The sequence below is a fragment of the Vespula vulgaris genome, chromosome 19, assembly GCF_905475345.1.
Source record: "Vespula vulgaris chromosome 19, iyVesVulg1.1, whole genome shotgun sequence".
NCBI lineage: Eukaryota > Metazoa > Arthropoda > Insecta > Hymenoptera > Vespidae > Vespula > Vespula vulgaris.
In genome coordinates this window covers 507,501-527,837 of record NC_066604.1, presented here as the reverse complement: position 1 = coordinate 527,837, position 20,337 = coordinate 507,501, and the positions used below count along the sequence as shown (strand labels likewise).

The 20,337-nt window shown below is 32.3% G+C and overlaps 2 protein-coding genes across 3 annotated transcripts in view; one reads left to right on the top strand and one right to left on the bottom strand.

Moving 5' to 3' along the window:
- The first annotated feature begins 1,355 nt into the window (after window positions 1-1,355).
- Window positions 1,356-6,476, top strand: LOC127070883 (acidic amino acid decarboxylase GADL1). Its single transcript, XM_051009428.1, has 8 exons — window positions 1,356-1,720; window positions 2,324-2,508; window positions 2,575-2,869; window positions 3,001-3,189; window positions 3,271-3,335; window positions 4,352-4,541; window positions 4,622-4,791; window positions 6,179-6,476. The coding sequence occupies exons 1-8, from the start codon at window positions 1,586-1,588 to the stop codon at window positions 6,423-6,425; spliced, it is 1,476 nt and encodes a 491-aa protein (XP_050865385.1). The 5' UTR covers window positions 1,356-1,585; the 3' UTR covers window positions 6,426-6,476.
- A 412-nt stretch (window positions 6,477-6,888) lies between these two features.
- LOC127070882 (semaphorin-5A) overlaps window positions 6,889-20,337 on the bottom strand; it is an 89,363-nt gene continuing 75,914 nt past the window's right edge. For both annotated transcript variants that reach the window (XM_051009426.1, XM_051009427.1), the window contains 12 exons: window positions 15,196-15,403; window positions 13,512-13,717; window positions 12,824-12,923; window positions 12,473-12,672; window positions 11,629-12,114; window positions 11,246-11,531; window positions 10,809-11,175; window positions 10,640-10,719; window positions 10,191-10,517; window positions 9,636-10,041; window positions 8,776-8,981; window positions 6,889-8,687 (listed from right to left, as the gene is read on the bottom strand). In XM_051009426.1, coding sequence (XP_050865383.1) covers window positions 8,484-8,687; window positions 8,776-8,981; window positions 9,636-10,041; window positions 10,191-10,517; window positions 10,640-10,719; window positions 10,809-11,175; window positions 11,246-11,531; window positions 11,629-12,114; window positions 12,473-12,672; window positions 12,824-12,923; window positions 13,512-13,717; window positions 15,196-15,403 — 3,076 coding nt within the window. In that variant the 3' untranslated portion in view covers window positions 6,889-8,483. The remainder of the gene's footprint in view (window positions 8,688-8,775; window positions 8,982-9,635; window positions 10,042-10,190; window positions 10,518-10,639; window positions 10,720-10,808; window positions 11,176-11,245; window positions 11,532-11,628; window positions 12,115-12,472; window positions 12,673-12,823; window positions 12,924-13,511; window positions 13,718-15,195; window positions 15,404-20,337) is intronic.

Sequence of the window (20,337 nt, the reverse complement as noted above, 5' to 3'; positions counted from 1 at the left end):
CTGATTAAATAAAGAACAGTGATAAATTTTTTACTGCTTTAACCTCCAACTAGCGAGTTTTAGCCAGTTTCAGCACGAGATTTAGCATCCCCACTCTCTTTTATTGAGAGAATTATTGCGCATGCGTATAACGAATGAATGATATTGTCAGTGCCGTAACATTTTCAGTATTTTCCCGATCCCAATTGACAATATAGTATTATTTTGTTACATATATGGTAAAGCTATCGTTTACAAGGAATCATCCAATATTTTTCAAGCCTCATTTTATATATGGGATAAAAAAGGTTAACTCAACAGGAGGACCCTACAGGTTTGTTCCTTGAAGGCAATAAACCGGTTTTGTAAAGAAAAAAGAAAAAAAAAGACGTAGAAAAGTAAAATAAATTTTCCGATGTTGAGTTTGCACTTTGTACTCGTAACGCCTCATATGTTCCTATATTAAGTAATCGGAATTTTCGAGACAATATGGTGGTCAATTAAAGGCACACATAGATATACCAATTATCGATATGTATGGTAAATATGTTAATTTATTTCTTAATTATTAGATACGTATTATTTTTTGTTTTAATAATTCTTATGATATCATATAATTTCGTTGTTTTGTTTAAGATATTTATTGCTTCATTTATATTCTTATCTGATATTTTGTTTTATTTACGATATCATATTAATAATTTCATAAAAATTTTTACCTAATATTTTGTTTTATTTATGATATCATATTAATAATTTCATAAAAATTTTTATCTGATATTTTGTTCTGTTTATGATATATTAATAATTTTATAAAAATGGTTATTGAAATTGTTTTCGTGTAATTAATAATTAGATTAAAAGAAAAGGGATAATCGATTCGCGTTGTTCTATTGTTTTATCATAGTTTAAGTTTGTCAATGAGGATTAAAATTCTTTGTTGAGTTGTTAGAGATATTTATTCAGATCGATATTTCAAATAAATCGTCAGTAAATATTTATGATAAATTATCAACAAATCTACGACAGCCCAGACGCAACCGAGACATTTAATTAGTTTTTATACTTATCGAAAACATTCGTATCATTTATTACATACAGTTCATTTATTCTCTAAACGTTACATAATTAATAAATCACTGATCAAAGAAGTATTTGAAAGTGACTAAAATATAATAACATCGAGCATAATTAAAAGAAACGAATTTGAGATGTAAAACCATTGGAAATACCTTTCGCTCGTTGGTTTAATCCGACGAAATGCGTCTTTATCTTCGTGGCAATTATAAAAAAAAAATCGAAGTTAGATATAAAATTGTAAGAAGAAGAGGAGGAAGAAGATTACAAAAAAAAGAAAGAAAAAGAGAAGAAAAAAAAAGAGAGAAAGAGAATGAAAGGACGATAGTGTGACGGGACGTTTCAATGATTACGCACATTTAATTATCTCGTACTTTTTCTCTCTTCCAGCAGCTGTTTCGCGCGTTACACGTTCACAAATACATGCAAAGTCACATACACACTCATACATACTTACGTTAAATACATTTAGTAAGAATAGCTCTCTCTCGCTTCGAGATACTTGGCAGCACTCAGTACGACTTTCACGATGGCTGAGACTGGTAGTTCTAACGGTATCATCGACTTGCTCGAGGATCTTTTAAGGATTCTCAAAGAGGAAAAGCTCTTTGATGCGAGATGTAATCAATCAGTGATTAATTTTCGGCATCCGCAGGATCTCAAGGTAAGCAACTGTACGGATTGCGTCGTATTTATCAAATTTAAGAATTATCTTTTTGAGAGGGGAAAAAAAACGAGCAAACCAACAAACATAAGAAGAAATGTATACGCCGACTGTTAACGATAACGACTTTGGTTAGCGATTAAAAAATTGGTACAGGTCAGTTGTAAAGATTCGTTACGTTGTAGTTTCTTCAGTGTTGCTAGTTTTATAAAATGAAGAAAAAAAAGAAAGAAAAATAAAAAAAACAAAAAAGAAAAAGACAAATGTGTTCTTCGTTCGAGCGTTCGAGTAATTTTCATTGTCGACTGATAATACATTTTTCGAGATATTTATAGTGCAATGAACGTTTATCAAATATTGAAGATTAATCATATCAGATTAATTCGAAGTTGTAATAAAATGGATAATATTATTGTCCGTGTTCGTTCAATGTACTCTCTCGTAATATATATTCTCTACTTCTCACTTTATCTAACTCATTTTACCGGTGATCTTTGATACATAGACTACTATCATGTTTAAATATTTTTGTTTGTTATTTATTTTCAATTGTCATTTCTAAGATTTCGTTATTTTATTTAAAATTAATATCTGCATTTACAGAATATAATACCGTTAACATTAAATGATGACGGTGCTAGTTCCGAGGAAATCGATATTATCATACGACAAATAATAAAATATTCGGTGAAAACATTTAGTCCGAACTTTCACAATCAACTTTACGCGGGTGCAGACGAATATGGAATTGTCGGTTCTTGTCTCACCGATGTTTTTAATTCGAGTCAGTAAGTAACTCCATGAAAACATCATAATTATTTTTTAACATATCTAATATCATTTAAAATTGTTAGATATACGTACGAAGTAGGACCGGTTTTTACATTGATAGAACATGAAGTGTTAGAGAAATGCTTAAAGCTCGTTGGATATCCATCGATACCGGAAGCCGATGGTATTTTATGTCCAGGTGGTAGTATATCTAACATGTACGCAATGGTAATGGCCAGGTATAAGAAATTACCGGAAATCAAGAGAATGGGATGTAGTGGTTTTCCACCTTTGGCATGCTTTTCCAGTGAAGAAAGTCATTATTCTATAATGAAAGGTGTTCATTGGTTAGGTATTGGCACCGAGCATGTTTATAAGGTTCCTATATATTTTTTTATAAATTTAATTCATCTCAAAATAAAAAAGAATAAATGAAAAAAAGAAAAAAGAAAATTTTCTTGATTCTAATCATACATTTATCTTTTCTTTTTTCTTCTTATTTGATATAGATCAAGTCTGACCAGTTAGGAAAAATGTTACCAAATGATTTAAAAAGAGCGATAAACGAGGCCAAGGCCAATGGAGAATTACCATTTTTTGTTAATGCAACATGCGGAACCACGGTTCTCGGTGCTTTCGATCCATTGCCAGAAATAGCAAAAATCTGCGAAGAAGAATCTCTTTGGATGCACGTTGACGTTAGTACTTGTACGAGGAAACGAATCTTTCTAATATAATCTATTACTTATCGTAAACTCATTAATGAAATCATTTTACAGGCATGCCTCGGTGGAACTTTATTGCTTTCCGAAAAGTATCGCGAACGTTTACGTGGAATCGAATTGTTCGTAATTAAATTTAATTTAATTTATTAATTTAATTTATTAATATTAGTTTGTTAAATATTAATTTATTAAATTTAATCTACTTAATTTAATTTATTAATATTAATTTGCCAAATATTAATTTATTAAATTTAATTTATTATCATTTATTTAAATAAATTTATTAGTGGTACGTTCTCGACGCTCGTAAAAGATTCTCGTATTTTGGAATTTTTTTTTCTTTTTTTTTTTCAGGAAAAAAGTTAAAATAAATTGAGAAATTAATAATTTGCATTATTCCTTTATGTTCTTTTTTTATGGTTATAATTTGGTATAAACTTTGTAAACTGCACCTGCGTCAACCATCCGACGAAAATCCAGATAACGTTACAATTTTCTACGTAGAAATACAAATTAACATTTAATACCATATTGTAAAATAATGTCTTTAGATAAGAGTCATTGGTTTATTTCTTTTTTTGATCTCAATCTTTAATATTTTTCCAATAAGTTAAAAAATTTTAAACGACATTAAATTTTAAACGACGAATATACTTTGTTCTTTTTTCCTCAAAATGATCCAATTTTCTAATTTTTTCACGAAATTCAAAAATTTGAGTCTACGATCTCTTAATTAGAAGCATCATTTTATAAAATAGTATTGAAATTTTAATAATTTTATGTTTCTATACACAGAAAGTTACATTACCGCTCGTGGAGCTGGTATCTTTACATAGAGATTAATATATGATTGCATTTTTGTTTAGAGCTTGACGGATTACAAAGTTTACATTTTATTTTTCATACAAATAGAATATCAACCAATAACATAGAATCGTTAGTATTGTTCAACTTATTTTACATCCTTTTTTAGAAGAAAGAAATAATTTTTGAAATATTTTTCTAGTCAATTTTTCGACAACGAGAACGTACGTGTGCATATATATATAATATATAAATATATAATATACAATTATATATATATATATAAACCGTTAAGAGTTAATCTCACGATCGATCCTTCCACTTATTTCAGATCTAATTCGGTAGCTTGGAATCCTCACAAAATGCTTGGCGTACCTTTACAATGTTCTATATTTTTGGTGAAGGGTAAGAAAGCATTGCATAAAACCAATTGCGCTGGTGCTACGTATCTCTTCCAACAGGACAAATTTTATGACGTGTCCTGGGACACAGGCGATAAGAGTATTCAATGTGGTAGAAAGGTTCGTTATGTCGAAAATTCGATATGTCACGTTAATAAACTAATTAATTAATTCGATCAATTTGACATGATTAATTTCAGGTAGATGCCATGAAATTTTGGCTTATGTGGAAGGCACGAGGAACTAGCGGTTTGAGAAAATCTGTCGATGTTGCAATGTCCGCAGCCGAATATTTTCTGGATAGAATAAAGATGTTGGATGGTTATAGGCTCGTTTTGCCGAGTTATGAATGCTCCAATATCTGTTTTTGGTAATTATTTTAAACGTATCGTTCACTCGTTGATATTGTTACTTGAGATTTACAAATCAAAAAATGACATTCCAAATATATACATATACAAGGTTTTCAGACATGATATTGACATCTTGATTAATCCGTAGCCGAAAAAAGTTTTGAATAAAAGTTTAATGCTTTAGAATAGGCCATATTTTTGTATAAGTGGAAAACGTTAAGATCATGAGAAGGTCAATTTTTTTTTTTAATTCATTAGTTGACGCAGTTTGTATTGATATTTCTTGTAACACTTAAATTGCTAAAATAGAGCGTGGTAGATATGTCTAAAATGAAGATGGTTTTATAGTAATATTTAAATTAAAATATCTGTTAATAAAAAATTAATTATTTTTCGATATATGCATATAAATATGTGTGTGTATATATATATATATATATATATATATATATATATATATATAATACTATTTATATGAAGAATGAGTTGAGTAACGCATCAAAAAATATCTGATTTCATTTAAAGGAAACAAAATTAATCCTCACGTGACGTTCACGTGGATCCACTTACAAAAAATAATATATATATATATATATATATATATATATATATATATATATATATTTATGCCTCCCCTCGAAGCAAGTCAATTTAAAATGTTTCACAGCGGATAATACTATTGACGTAAATCAAGATGTCAATATCACAGCTGAGATAACCTGCATATAAGAGCGAGCGATAGATAAGGAGGTCATGTTACTTTGATCTATTATTCTTCTCGTTATATATCTTTATTATGTACTATTTTACGCATATAGATACACTCACACGCCCACACATACGCACGCGTACAGAAAAGTCGTCTGAAAAATGAATAAAAGAATATGACGTGTATTATTAATTTTTTTTCTTGAAAAAAGAAACAAAAGCAAAAAGAAATAGAGAAAAATATCTCGAAGTTTTAATTCTTGATTTTGTCGATGATCTACATATGTATTATACATATATGTATATATATATGTATAATATAAATATAAATATATAATATAAAAACGTGGCTATATATATATATATATATATATATAAATTGACAAAAAAAAATATATATACATATATATGTATATTATATATTATATATTATATATATTATATGTATGTATATATATATATAATATAAAAATGTGGCTATATATATATAAATTGACAAAAAAAAATATATACATATATATGTATATTATATATTATATATTGTATATATTATATGTATGTATATGTATACATATATATATATATATATATATATATATATATATATATTCGATATATACTTACGTGTATGTAATTATAATGAAAAGTTTACTTTACGTACAAATTACGTGTATAGATATATATCTAACATTTCAGGTACATACCACCTAGCATGCGCAATCAAGAGGAGACCGATGATTGGTGGCAAAAATTATACAAAGTTACAACGACGATAAAAGAACGAATGGTACTCGATGGCACCCTTATGATCAGTTATATGCCTCTGATTCATAAAAATCTTGGAAATTTCTTTCGTATGGTCGTCACCTGTCAACCACCACCTACGCGTGCTTCTATGGATTATATCATTGATCTAATCGAGAAGTATGGAGCGAATTTGTAAAAAGAAAAAAAAAAGAAAACACATGCACATACAGGATTTTTTCACATCTTATTCCTCCATCTATCTTTTTCTTTCACTTATTAATTCTTCTTATAATTATTACACTTTTTTCTTTCTCTTCTTATTGTTTTTCTTCTTTTTCATATCACTTTTCATATCTTCATTTGTATCATTTTGTCGTCCTTCGAAGAATAATAATCACGTTACGTTAAGTATAATGAATGACGATGCACGATCATTTCGCTTCTTAAAAAATTCTAAGGATCCAGAAGGATCACTCGATCGTTCGATCGATAGGTACAAATAAGAATAATAAAAAGAACTCGATTCGTAGCAACGAATAAGGGAAATATTGTCTTTATTAATATAAACGTTTGGCCGTTGTTCATGGGGGGTTGAAGGTTGGGAGATGGCATGGGGAGGACGGGCTGGGACGGGTTATAGTAAGTGCATGGAGTACAAATATTTGTTAATATTTTATCTGCATTAAAGATCGTAAAGGAGCTTAGAAGAATATCGATGTAAAAAGTAAAGACTGCCGAGATCTTTCTAACAGTCTAATCGTAACGAAAGTATATCTTCTTTCTCTTTCTCTTTTACTCTCTTTCCTTCTCTCTCTCTATTTTCAATTACTCGTAATCAAGTACAGAGAGTTTTAATCATTTCTTTTTCAAACAAGTCGTTAAATAATACGCAACTATTACAAAATACAATCGTTATAAAATTATCATTCGACATTTTTCTCGCATAAAATGATCAATTACGACAGGCAATAAGGCATATCGTTATTTTTTTTTTCTTGCGATTGTTCCCTTAAACGTAATTCAAAACTCGCATTTACGACTCAATATGAGCCAATAGCAAAACGTAACCCAGACGAAAGTCAATGTAAAGTTACGTGGAAATATATATATATGTATATTGTCAAACATACACTTAAATCGTTTCTTCACGTGACTATATATATATATATAAGTAATATTTTTAAAAACGCGTCCTATATGTACAAACTCATGGCACTACGTTATTCGGTATCAAAAATCCTCTTTTTTCTTTCTATCATGAAAAAATAAAAAAAATAAAAATAAAAAAAAGAAGAAAATATTCGTTAATATATCGTATGTACATTCCTTTACGTTTGACGGAATCTCAGCCTCGATTGGTATATAAAACGCCCGAAACTTCTTTGTACAAATATAGCTTCCAAATACATATTTATCATATCAAAGACACATTTTATCACTCACTTTGTAACACGCACATTCGTATCGCACACGCACACGCACACGGTTTTTTCTTCACGTATTTACAAGAAAAAATAAAAAATAAACTATATGTAAATATTCTCTCGTAAAAAATATTTGTCCCATATTACACGCTATATATCAATCGAATGTATCAACCGTCTAAGGCGTCTACGTGATGATTCATAAGATTAGGCTTCTCAGGGTTTATTCGTTCGTTTTCGTAAAAAAAAGCGCATGAGATTAAATTCGTTCTTTTCTTCTTTTTTTTTTTCTTATCATACGCAAATCAGACGCACCGATTTCATTGTAAGTAATTACTTTAATTAAGTAGATACTCTGCGAAGTGCACTTAATGTATTGCTTTTACGTTCTTGTATAAAACGATAATATACCTGATATGTTGTTCTTTTTTTTTGTTTGTGTGTTTCTTTTTGGTCCCTTTCACAGTGACCTGACGATTAACACGATTAACACATTCGCCCGATTGTTGAGGATTTAAATAACCGCGAAACAATTAACGAAATTGTTTTGAAATTTCCTACGATGCGCGTGATCCCCGTTTGGCGTAATACATAAACAATATCTTGAACTGAATCCAAAAGAAAAAAAAAGAAAATTGTAAACCGTACCTAGCGAAGGTATTTGTTGTTTTTTTTCTTTCTTTTCTTTTTGGAGACGCAGCGAATGTGTTAAGAGAAGAAAAAAGAAATCATTATTTCTTTTTCTTATCAACGTTCCTTGATGATCATTATTCGTTAATGTCAAACGAAGTAATACTATCAAAACGATGTTAATACGGTCGATTGTTCGTTCAGTAGTACTTGTCCTGATCGAGATCAGCACGAATGTGTTGTTGACCGTGACTATTACGTTTCAATGTCGCGGATTCGTATTCCAAACTTTTCGGATATAATTTTGGACTTCCAAGGCCGTTCACGTTCGGATTACTTTTTCCACGAAGTGTACCGTTTCCGTTCGTACTACCGGAAAAACTAGGTTGTCTCTTGGCGTTTACCTGTCGATAATAATATTATTTATCATAAAAGATCATTCGAATTATGGATAAAAAAAGGACAAATATCGTTTTATCGCATATTTCATACCTCCTTTAATGGCACTGTGACGTAAGGATTTTGCTTACTGATGTAATGAGGACTTCCTGGTACACGAGGTTTTCTTCGTTTCAAATAATAGAAGCAGAGAACCGCTGTTAGAGCTAATCCGATGAAAAATCCAACGATGCAACTACCCACGACAGCTCCTACCGACACGCTGGCACTTTCTACGCTGGATGGCAAAGCGTTTACGTCTGAAATTATCATGAGAATTAATTTTAAATCCCTAAAGAAAAAGGGAGAATTAATTTATCTTCCGTAATTAAAAATAATCCCATTTCACAGCGAAAAGTTTTTTATTCGTACATTGCACGTTATTATTTATTGTGGATTTAAAGTATGAAAAGAGAGAAAGAGGAGAGAAATAAAAATTAAAATAATATATTAACAAAAATATATTAAACCGAAAGATGTTTTTTTCGAGTATAAAAAGATTAGTAAAACGGATTTGTAACTTATGTGAAATTGGTATTCCTTGAAATATTAAAGTATATAAATGCAAAGTAAAGTTGCATAATCGAGATATCAAAATTTGGATTCTTTCCTCAAACCGTTCGAATATCTCCAAATGCATCTACATAGTTACATTCGTTTTTGAATTATTTTTGTATATATAACCGATGCTTATAATACACAAACTAGCAATGCATTGAGTTTGGTATAACAAAAATGGCGTGAAAGTTAATCTTGAATAGAGCTTAGTTTTTGTAGCATCATGACGAAAAATATAGTCGCGCTCGTTGGATTAATATTTCTCAAATGACGAAATATTTCGTAATGCAATTTTAATTAAGAGGTTAAACATCGTTCGAGAAAATTCTGTTTCGTTGATGAATTTGATCGCTTACCGTTGTCCGTGCAATCCGTAAGACAATCTCGAGTTTCCCGATTGAGTCCTTGACACATTCCATTACCATGTTGAAGACACTGACGTTTTCGATGTTGTTGACGATCGTTATCGCACGGGGTCCAACGGGACCATGTATCCCAGCCTAGTAAGGACTCGCAGCTAGGCATTTCGCAGGTTTCTCTTACGAGTCTGGGTCCGTCACAACTCTCTGGTCCGATGCATTCCCTTGTCCTCGTACGAACGCCAACACCGCAAGAAGCCGAACATTCGGACCAGTCAGTCCAACAGGACCATTGTCCTTCTACTACGCCACTTCCGAAAGTTGTTGTTCTACATGGATGAATGTTACATATTCTCGTTTGTACGGATATTCCCTCGCAAGGTGGTGACTCGCATTGTCTTCTCTGCGTTCATTCAAAAAATTTAAAGAAATAATTATATTTTATTATAGGATATTATCGAACGTGTTATATTATTAATAAAAATTATGAAAAATGTATAACAACAAAAAAAGATATTGTTGATATAATAATAACGAAGCTTTGATATTTACTCTACGCTGTGAGCCCCCTCCACAAGGTCGATCGCAAGGATACCAAGTTGACCACTCGCTCCAACCGCTTTCGACCACACTATCTCCGTACCCGTTGATGTTCGTTCGCAAACAGGAACCATCGTCTCTACAATAACGTTCCTCCTCTTTCGCAAATTGAACTCTCACGCTTGAGGGATCGTCCGTTTGTGCACGACAGCTAAATCTGAAACGCTTTTCAGTATAACCCACGCTTCCATTTTGTATCGATGCGTTCACGGCTAACCAAGGTGTCCACCCTGAATATCTTCTAGTCTCTCCGCATTGCTGAATGTTGCATTCCTCGACCTACGTATGGATCAACGTTATTATCTGCATTCCATTCGTCTATTTATCCAAACATCCATTCAGCCATCCATCCTTACATTCATCAATTCTATTAAAGCTGACGGTACGTTAATATATTTCACCTGAAAATCACATCCGATGCATTCGGCACCACCTTTCCTAGGCGAGGGATTGTCACAGGTTCTTCTTCTAATTCGAAAGCCTATGAAACGGGAAAGAAAGAGAAAGAGAGAAGAAGATCATTTAGTTTTGTTAAGTAAGTTATTTCATCAATGAAATAAAATGTCTTACCTCCGTTGCATGGCCGACTACAGGCGTTCCATGCGCCCCAAGAAGACCATTGTCCATTTTGAGGCGGTGGAGTAACTTTCGCTGGCGTAGGACAAGGTGGTAGATCGATACATACGATGTCATCGTGATCGTGTCCTACGCAGACTCGGCCACCGAAAGCTGGAGAGGGATTCGTACAACTACGTCTACGTGTTTTCATAGCGAAGCCGCAAGTTTGAGAACAGGCTGACCAAGCTGACCAGGTTGTCCAACCGCCATGAACTGTACAGTTGGTCACTCTAACGCGTGCTCCAACACAACTTGTACCACCATGCTGTGGAGGTGGATTGTTGCACTCTCTAGTCTGGCATTGACAAGTATCGGTGATCTGGAAATGAATTAGAATGTAAGTTGTCTCAGGTATCCAACATAATCTCTCGCGTGATAGGACAGTATACCTCTTCGTGATCAAAGTAGGAGTGTGTATGAGAATGACCATGAGACGACTGTTCTCCAGTGCCATGTTGACAGGCCGACCAGGCACTCCATGCACTCCAACCACCATCGACTGGATCAGTGAGAACTGGACATTTCGTAACCTCCTGATGCCAGTGAGTGGCAAGATGATTTTGCTTAGGTGCTTGGGCGCACTTCATCAAGTGTTCGTTCCAACCGCAATATGGTTCTTGCGCGTTCAAGCATGCCTGACGACTGCGATGACGATGACATTGAACTGCTGGTATTCTAATAAATAAAAATCACATCATCGAATAAAAATAACGATCAAGGTATCAACGAATACCGTAATCAAACGTGTTTTTCGCATCAAATTTGTTTTTACCTCAACAAACCAATTTCCATGCCAACGTATAAACTTTGCGTGTCTTTTAAGAATTGCAATGTGGTTGGCATCGATGGAAGTGGACCCCATATCTCAACTACGCAAGTTTCTTGAGTCCTCGGAAGTACAGATATTTTCTTTATCAATCTCTCGGTCGTTGCAACATATAATACGGTTACGCCACGATGTAATTTAGTTGGTGTAAGATCGACAGCGATCTGCGTGAATCTCTCCAATGTTACGGTGTGTAATGGCGTCAACGTGGAGCTTTGGACAGCATCGTCCATCAATTGGTACCTTTGATTATCGATTATCAAATGAGGTGCCGTGTTCGATGGTGATGCACAATGTTCCCTGTTGTGATGAGGAACAGGTCGCCTTTCCCATGCGGCTCCTAAGTTCTCTTGATGTTTGAAAGGTCCATTGAAGCTTGCTACGATACTGGACATATTGAAGGCACAGATCGCCGAGCCAGCTATGCCGTTACTGTAAAAACGACGATTTACTATGGCAAAAAGAAGATTCAAACACATTCTCTGTTTCTCTCTCTCTCTCTCTCTCTCTCTCTCTCTCTCTCTCTCTATCTCTATCTCTCACTCGCTCATTTGCTCTCACTCGCTCGCTCGATTTCTCTAATCTTTCTTTGATATTTATCAAAAAATTAGCTTCGCGCGAATGATACGCCACTTTGCTATATAATATTACCCTCATATTCATCCTCGTACTCGACTTATGAACAGACATAAAATAACGTTTCATTAATAAGATTTTTTGTTTTCTTTCGTTCCTCTTTCCTCTTTACTTTTTGCTTAAAGAAATATTATTATCCACATTTTTAACGTACATCGGAGTCGTGAAAGTCGCATAGACTATCCTTTCTTCTGGATGATAGACAGCACCCTGAATCTCATCGTAATAGAAAGGGAACTCGCCCGGAAGGGAACAATTCAAGCGAGCTTTGCTGAAAGTCATCCAGACATCCTTCATCATGATCTGTCCGCCTCGATCGTTCTTGCAAACCCGAGCTATCCTCGAATATATTTTCTACAACGAAAAATGTTAAACGCTTCGTTAAATCCTCCTCAGACATGCTGTTCACAATTGTAAGCAATGGCACGTAACGATGTCGTCGACAATGGATATAAAAATGAGAAAAAAATAAAAATAAAAAGGAAGGCGAATAAATCGATTTTACCTTGCCACAATTGATATATTCCACTGCGGTTTCACGAAACAGAAAGTACACGTGATCTTCGGTCTCAAAGCTACCAACGAATTGTGGATCATTCAGCCATCTGAAAAGAATAAATTTTCAATGATCGATATGATTGTTAAAGTTTAAATAAAAAACATTAAAGGGTTCAAAAGTTCAATCGTTTTATAATCTCCTTTTCTATGTAGTTTTTAAATAATAAAAAAAATTATTAAATATGTGTGGCAGTGTTGGGTAATATGCATTTTGAAAAACATTTTCCAAAAATAAAAAAAATCAAAACAATAAGTTATTTGTCTAGAGTCATCGATGTCAGATCAAGCAAAGTTCTTTTGTATGGCGATTATGGTGGCGAAAATTTCATCTAAATCGGTTCAGTCATTTTTTAAATATTACTTTGCACAGATTTAAACATAATTTTGAGAAAATAGCATTTAAAGTTTTAGATACACGTAACATCGAACTTGACAGGATTGATTTGAAACGTTCATAAATTTGTCAATTTTTGAAATTTTCTGATGAAATTTTCAGATAATATATTCTGAAAAGATAATGATGTCGGATGAAGATATTTTTGAATAATCGATTTTGTAAACTTTCTAGATGTAGGTAAGTATGTAATTTCCATTTTGGTTTCCATTTTAGTCCAACGGCATACTAATTTTGTTACCTGGAATCGTACTGATGGGTCCTGAGATTTGGTGATGCGAGAGTCCTGTAGATCGCAGGATCGGATCCAGAAAAATCAGTTGGTGCCCCAGCGAAGAGTCCACCGGATGGACCTCTAGCCAAAAGTGCGGTGACGTTGGCATGCGGTGAATACGGACACATCGCCACGCCTGACATTTCGCTCGTCACGCTTGTTATATTCTCGATCTTCGTTGGAAAATATTATCAAATGATTATTTATTAGTGTAGTTTATAAATATGGATAGGAGATCAAGTATATTACAAATAAGTTCGAATCTAATTGCATAATTTCGAATGTTTCATAAATACATCGAAAAAAGAAAATTAATAATTTCAACCAAACTCGAACATAAATGAAATACGTAGATTCGAATTGTTTGTAAATATTTTTAGAAGTATAAGCGATACTATCAAGTATATTCGAATCTTTTATGAATACATACTTCGATAAAATAATGGAACGATCTTTAACACATCAACTTATAGTCTGCGATAGTTTTTTGTTTTTAACTAACTTCTAAAACCTCGACAACCCAAGAGGTTAAAGTTAAGATACTATGTTAAATCACGATACTATGTTTAATGATGCAATCAGCTATCCGCATCTTACTAACACTTAAAATTCGAGTACTACTTGTAAAAGATCTGAATCTTTTTAATGTCGAACTACTTACAAGTACGTTTTTGAATTTAACAGATACTCTCATTCTGAAGTTCGAAAACAATTTATATAAAATGTTTACATTGCAAGTATAGTCATTGAAACTTTATTGCTTTTAGACTAGCAATCGATAGCCATTAAATGAAACTTGGTTATTGAAATTGATTTGGATTCATAAATGTATATTGAACTTGATTCTATTCCTAATCATCAGAGCCTCTAGTCTGCGATAGTCTTTTGTTTTTAACTAACCTCTCATTGTCTGTTCTTAACAGAGATCACAATACGTTAAAATTCCGATACAATGTTTAATGATTCGATCGGTTATCCTCATCTTATTAAGATTAAAAATTTGAGTACTACTTATAAAAGATTTGAATCTTTTTAACATCGCATTACTTACAAGCACGTTTTCGAATTTACAGGTACTAAGTTCGAAACCAATTTATGTAAAATGATTATATTGCCAGTATATTCATTGAAACTTTATGCACTTTCGAGTAGCAATCGAAACCTATTAAATGAAACTTGGTTATTGAAATTGATTCGGATTCATAAATAATACATATTGAACTTGATCTTATTCCTAGTCACTACAGCCTATAGTCCGCGATACATAGTCTTTTGTTTTTAACTAACCTCTCATTGTCAATTTTCAAACTATATCATGATATATTAAAATTCCAATACAATGTTTAATGATTCAAACAGTTATCCGCATCTTACAAACACAAAACTTAAGTATCATTTATGAAAGGTTCGAATCTTTTTAATGTTTTCGAATTTACAGGTATTCTCATACTAAAGTTCGAAATCAATTTGTATAAAATGATTACATTGCAAGTATAATGACTGAAACTTTATTGACTTTTAAGTAGCAATCGAAACTCATTAAATGAAACTTGATTATTGAAATGGATTTGTAAATAGATATTGAACTTGATCCGATTGCTATCCGTAAGCGGATTAAGTAAAACAAGTTGATAATTTAAATAAATCTTACCTCTCTCCAGGTGCACCAAGGACTGAACGCGTAAGTACCGCAGGTGAATAGACTTTTGCCATTGCTGAGAAGTACCTTTATGTAATTGTGACAATCCTCGGGGCTTTGGCCCTTGTTCTGACAGGTATTTATTTTATCTTCCGGTGCGGTCCAGGAGGCGTGTTCCAAAGGTGTTAGAGACGTCAACGTTAAGCGGTAGAGATTGTCTCTGGATAAATAAAAATATATGACTGAATGAAAGATATTATCTATGGTCTATCTAAAGAGAAAAATTTCTGTCTCATGTTGATTGAAAAAAAAGAGAGAGAGAGAGAGAGAGAGAGAGAGAGAGAAAAGGTTCAAAGAAAAATAATATAAATTCCAACGGGGAATCGATTAACCGTATCCACCTGAATAAGTAGACGTAACACGAGAGAGCGACGACAGAATGAGAGCGAGAAAAATAAGGAAGAAAGAAAGGGAGGAGGGAAAGAAAGAAAAAAAGAGAGATAGAGATAGAGATAGAGATAGAAATAGAGACAGAAAGAGAGAGAGAGAGAGAGAGAGAGAAGCTGCAACGAAGCATAAACGGCGCCTACGTGGGCGCAACCGCCGTGCGATAGTTCCACCAAGTAATTATTATTTAAGTGGAATATAAGTGCGACCGCGGGCAGTTGCGTGCCAATTAATAAGATCTTTTCATACCGCGGATCTTTCGCCCACGTGTAGCCCTATGGATTTATACGTATCGCATATGTCTGACCACGTATATATGTGTATATGTGTGTATATATGCATGTGTTCTCGCACTTATCACATGCTAACATATATATTATAACGATCTGTCAAATTTCTTTCCAAAATTGTAATAACATATATTTTCTTGAAACGCAGACGGGAGTACAGCCTATAATCGAGTAACCACTTGTTACCTCGGTTTTATAAATAAAAAACCTCAAAAAAAGAAAAAGGAGAAAACATTACGAGAAACTCGATAAGTGTGGACACGTTGATATTCTTCGACGACTTTTGCAACACCATTCCTCGAAGTTCGTTTAAAATTATGTATATTAGAATTACATATGTTTTCTCTCTCTCTCTCTCTCTCTCTGTCTGCCTCTCTGTTAGAAGAGCACGCACATTCTTGGCGATCTAAGGGAGAGAAAAAAAAGAAAAAAAGAAAAAAAAATCATATATCGAAGGTAAGATTTATCAAAAGCTAAGTGCATAATCTCGATTCGCAGGTGTGATTGGCATGGTAGGCGACGTTCAATTTATTGCAACCGTCGCATGCAGGCTCGTTAGCGTCACCGTCAACTCAACGTGAACGCGAGCGTTGGAACTCACTCGTGTCGATAGGTTAATTTCCATTGATTTTACGACGATCGCCTCTATGATGCCGATATCGATTTGTATTAATTCACGTATAGAGATAACGTCTAGCGTTAACCTTCACGATCTATCAAACTGCACGAGAATCTTAATTTCTTTATCGTTTACTCTCGAGTACGTCACGTTAACGACACCAAATGTATTTTATTATGTTATGCGGTTAGATTTCTTAACGATCTATTTAAAATGGTGTTCTTTAGGTGGATGGATCGATCGATTGATACATCGATCGATACATCGTAGGGAACCTTCAAAAAAAGACCAAGCGCCGTGTCCTCGGTTAGCTATCAATTGAACGGTTAACAAAGCGTAGGAGATAAGTGAGTCGTGTACATAAGTAGATAGTACTCAAAGTACGCTACTTATGTGCTACGAGTGGCCATATTGAAACAGATTGCTTCCTGCTCAGTGAACAAATACTCTCTTACCCCTTGCTGAGTGATACAACTACGATGACTTCTCCTCGATTAGTTATTTTTTCATTAATTTACGTTATTTTTAACGCAACTCTGAGATCTAACTTTAACGAGTTGAGAAAGAGAGACAGAAAGAGAGAGAGAGAGAGAGAGAGAGAGAGAGAGAGAGAGAGAGAGAGAGAGAAATACCAAACAACAAATAATTTAATAATAAAGTAATCTCGGTACGGTTGATAGAACTAACGAAGAACGATGAGAACGTAAATAAGTATGTAAGCAATGAGGTTGATTTACATTAGAACCGATGTTAATTAACAATTAACAAGACACTTTCACTCGTTTCGTTGAGCTCTCGTGATTTTATTCCGGATGATCGAAGACTTGAATTATGGATCGAGCGCCATTACATACAATGGATGTATGGTATGTACATAAGGAATTAATTTCATTCATCCGTTCTTTAAATGGCACGCTTACGGTATCTTTGAGAATGTTCATTCATGTCTATTCCATGTTCATTCTTAACAAAAGGACTCTACGTTTGTACTTACGCGATCGATAGTTTAGAAAGTTTTTAAAAGAAGAGTCCAGAAAGCTGTGTGTATACGTAAATACATATTCATAAATATTTATGTACGTACAGACACACACACACACACGCGCGCACGCGAACATATATATACCCGTTTATAGATGTCCGAGCACATATATCATGACTGGTTGAAGTCGCAAGAAAATTTAATAAGAGAAATTTGTGTTGGCACTGACAATGATGCAGCTGAAAAAGTGCATGTAAAAAATTTCTTATTTTTTCGTCTTTTTTTGTCGTAACCTTTTTGCGTTATGAAGGTCAACGTAGTGTTTTTTTTTTTGATGGATACCTATAATTATTTCTTGCATGTTTATATAGTACTGGTAATTTGTAATTAAAATCGTGTCTGATAAAAAATTGGCTACTATGCATCGTTTATGAAATAATCGTGGCATCCTTAACGATTTGATTGATGGATTCATACTGTAACTTAATTAATACCTTCTACCACTACAAATACATTATTTACAAATCGAGCTTGTATATTTTGACAAGTTGAGAGTCAGTAATTCTGTTCTGAACTAATCGACTTTAAAATATTACGTAAACCGAGGATTGTTTAACAAATTGGTATGAAAGAACCGATGACTATTACTTCGTAAATATGCAATAAAAAAGAAGAAGGAAAAAAAATGAAGAAGGCGAGATGTTTACATGCACTTCGAAGCTGATTCAGTGGGATGAAAATTCTTTTTTTTCTTAATGAATTTGTTTGCAATCATAATGCAACCAGTTTCGAGATATTGCATCGGACATCTATTGACGGATGCTCTATATATATATATATATATATATATATATATATATATATATATATGTGTGTGTGTGTGTGTGTGTATATTCTTTCTGCTTTTTTTCTACTTTTTCTTTTACTTTTTTCTTCCTTTCTACCTTTCAACACCGCCGCGAGCAGTTCGATAGCTGTGATCCAGCTACGTGACGTTAGGCGTGCACGAGAAACAAATAGGAATGTAAATCGTGGCGCCGTCGCGCACGCTCGGACGAATACGGACGGGTCTTGCGAGCTTTCGAAACGTCCTACGGGAAATTTCTGCACCTGAGAGAGCTTGCGTCTGGATTAATAATAGCCTTTCTGAATAATAATGACGATGATATTAATAATAATAATAATAAGGAGAAGAAGAAGAATAATAAAATAATAATAATAATAAAAATACAAAAAAATAATAATAAAAATAATAATAATAAAATAATAATAATAATAATGAAAATAATAATAATAAAATAATAATAATAATAAAAATGAGAAAATATAATAATAATGAAAATAATAATAATAAAATAATATTAATAATAAAAATGAGGAATTATAATAATAATGAAAATAATAATATAATAATAATAATAATAATAATAATACAAATAAAGAAATAATAAAAAGAATAACGATGATGATGATGATGATAATGATAGTAATAAAAACAAAAGACAAAAAAGAAATGAAACAAATCGTCCACGATGATTCCAACAAGAAATTCTTCGAGCGATGCATCGGCTCCCTTGTAAAGGAAGAGAAATGCTTTCTCCTGTGAAAAATCTCTCTACTTTCTCCGTTAAAGTCGATCGCGATCGTTTCCTTGATCCGTTCTTAGGCTAATCCTTCAAACGAATATTTAAATGAAGACTATTTATCGAGTTCGTATTTTAAATATTTTAAATCGATATTTTTACTAAATGATCGATATTTATAATAATATAAATATACAGTAGGTAAATATAAGTGATCATTATTACATCGATCAACTCTGACGCAATCGTGACAGTTAATATTTTAATTAAAATGTAATGTAATAATTTGTAATAATGTAATAATTTATCAATATTTCAATTTTAATGATGAGTATTTATAATACCTTGATACTTAATTATTTATACTCATGGCTTACGTACTGATATTTTATTATAAATGTTATACAAAATATTCATATATACGGACGATTTATTTTACAATTTATTTTAAAAGGATGATCGGTGTTTATAATAAATACAGACACAGCTCTGATATTTAATTATTAATATCAATCGTTTAATATTACGTATTGATATTTTATTATAAATATTGATAAAAATATTTACACGTATTTTGATCATTTATTTTATAATTTATTTTAAATATATAGTCAGTATTTATAATAAACACAGATGCAGCTCTGATATTTAATTATTATATTTATACTGCCTACTTATGTTACATATTGATATTTAATTACCAACATTGACCCAGATATTGATATCTAATGTAAATACTGACCAAAAATATTTATATATAGTGATCATTTATTTTACGTTTTATTTTAAATAGATAATTAGGATTTATGATAAATCCAGACTCAATTCGGTCACTTAATTATTATATTTATATTGAACGCTTATTGAACGTACTAATATTTTATTATAAATATTAATCAAAAATATTCATATACATTGATCATTTATTTTACAATTTATTTTAATTAGATGATCAGTATTTATGATATACTCAGGCAAAATCCTGAAATTTCATTATATATATATATATATATATATATATATATATATATATATCATTAAATATTACGTAGTCATACTTTATTATTAATACGGATCGAAATATTCATATATTTCAAGTAGATGATCAGTATTTATATTAAATACGGATGCAACCCTGATAATTATTATATTCATACTGACCGCTTATATTACGTACTGATATTTTATTATAAATACTGATCAAAATATAGATCATGGTAATCCTCTTATTAA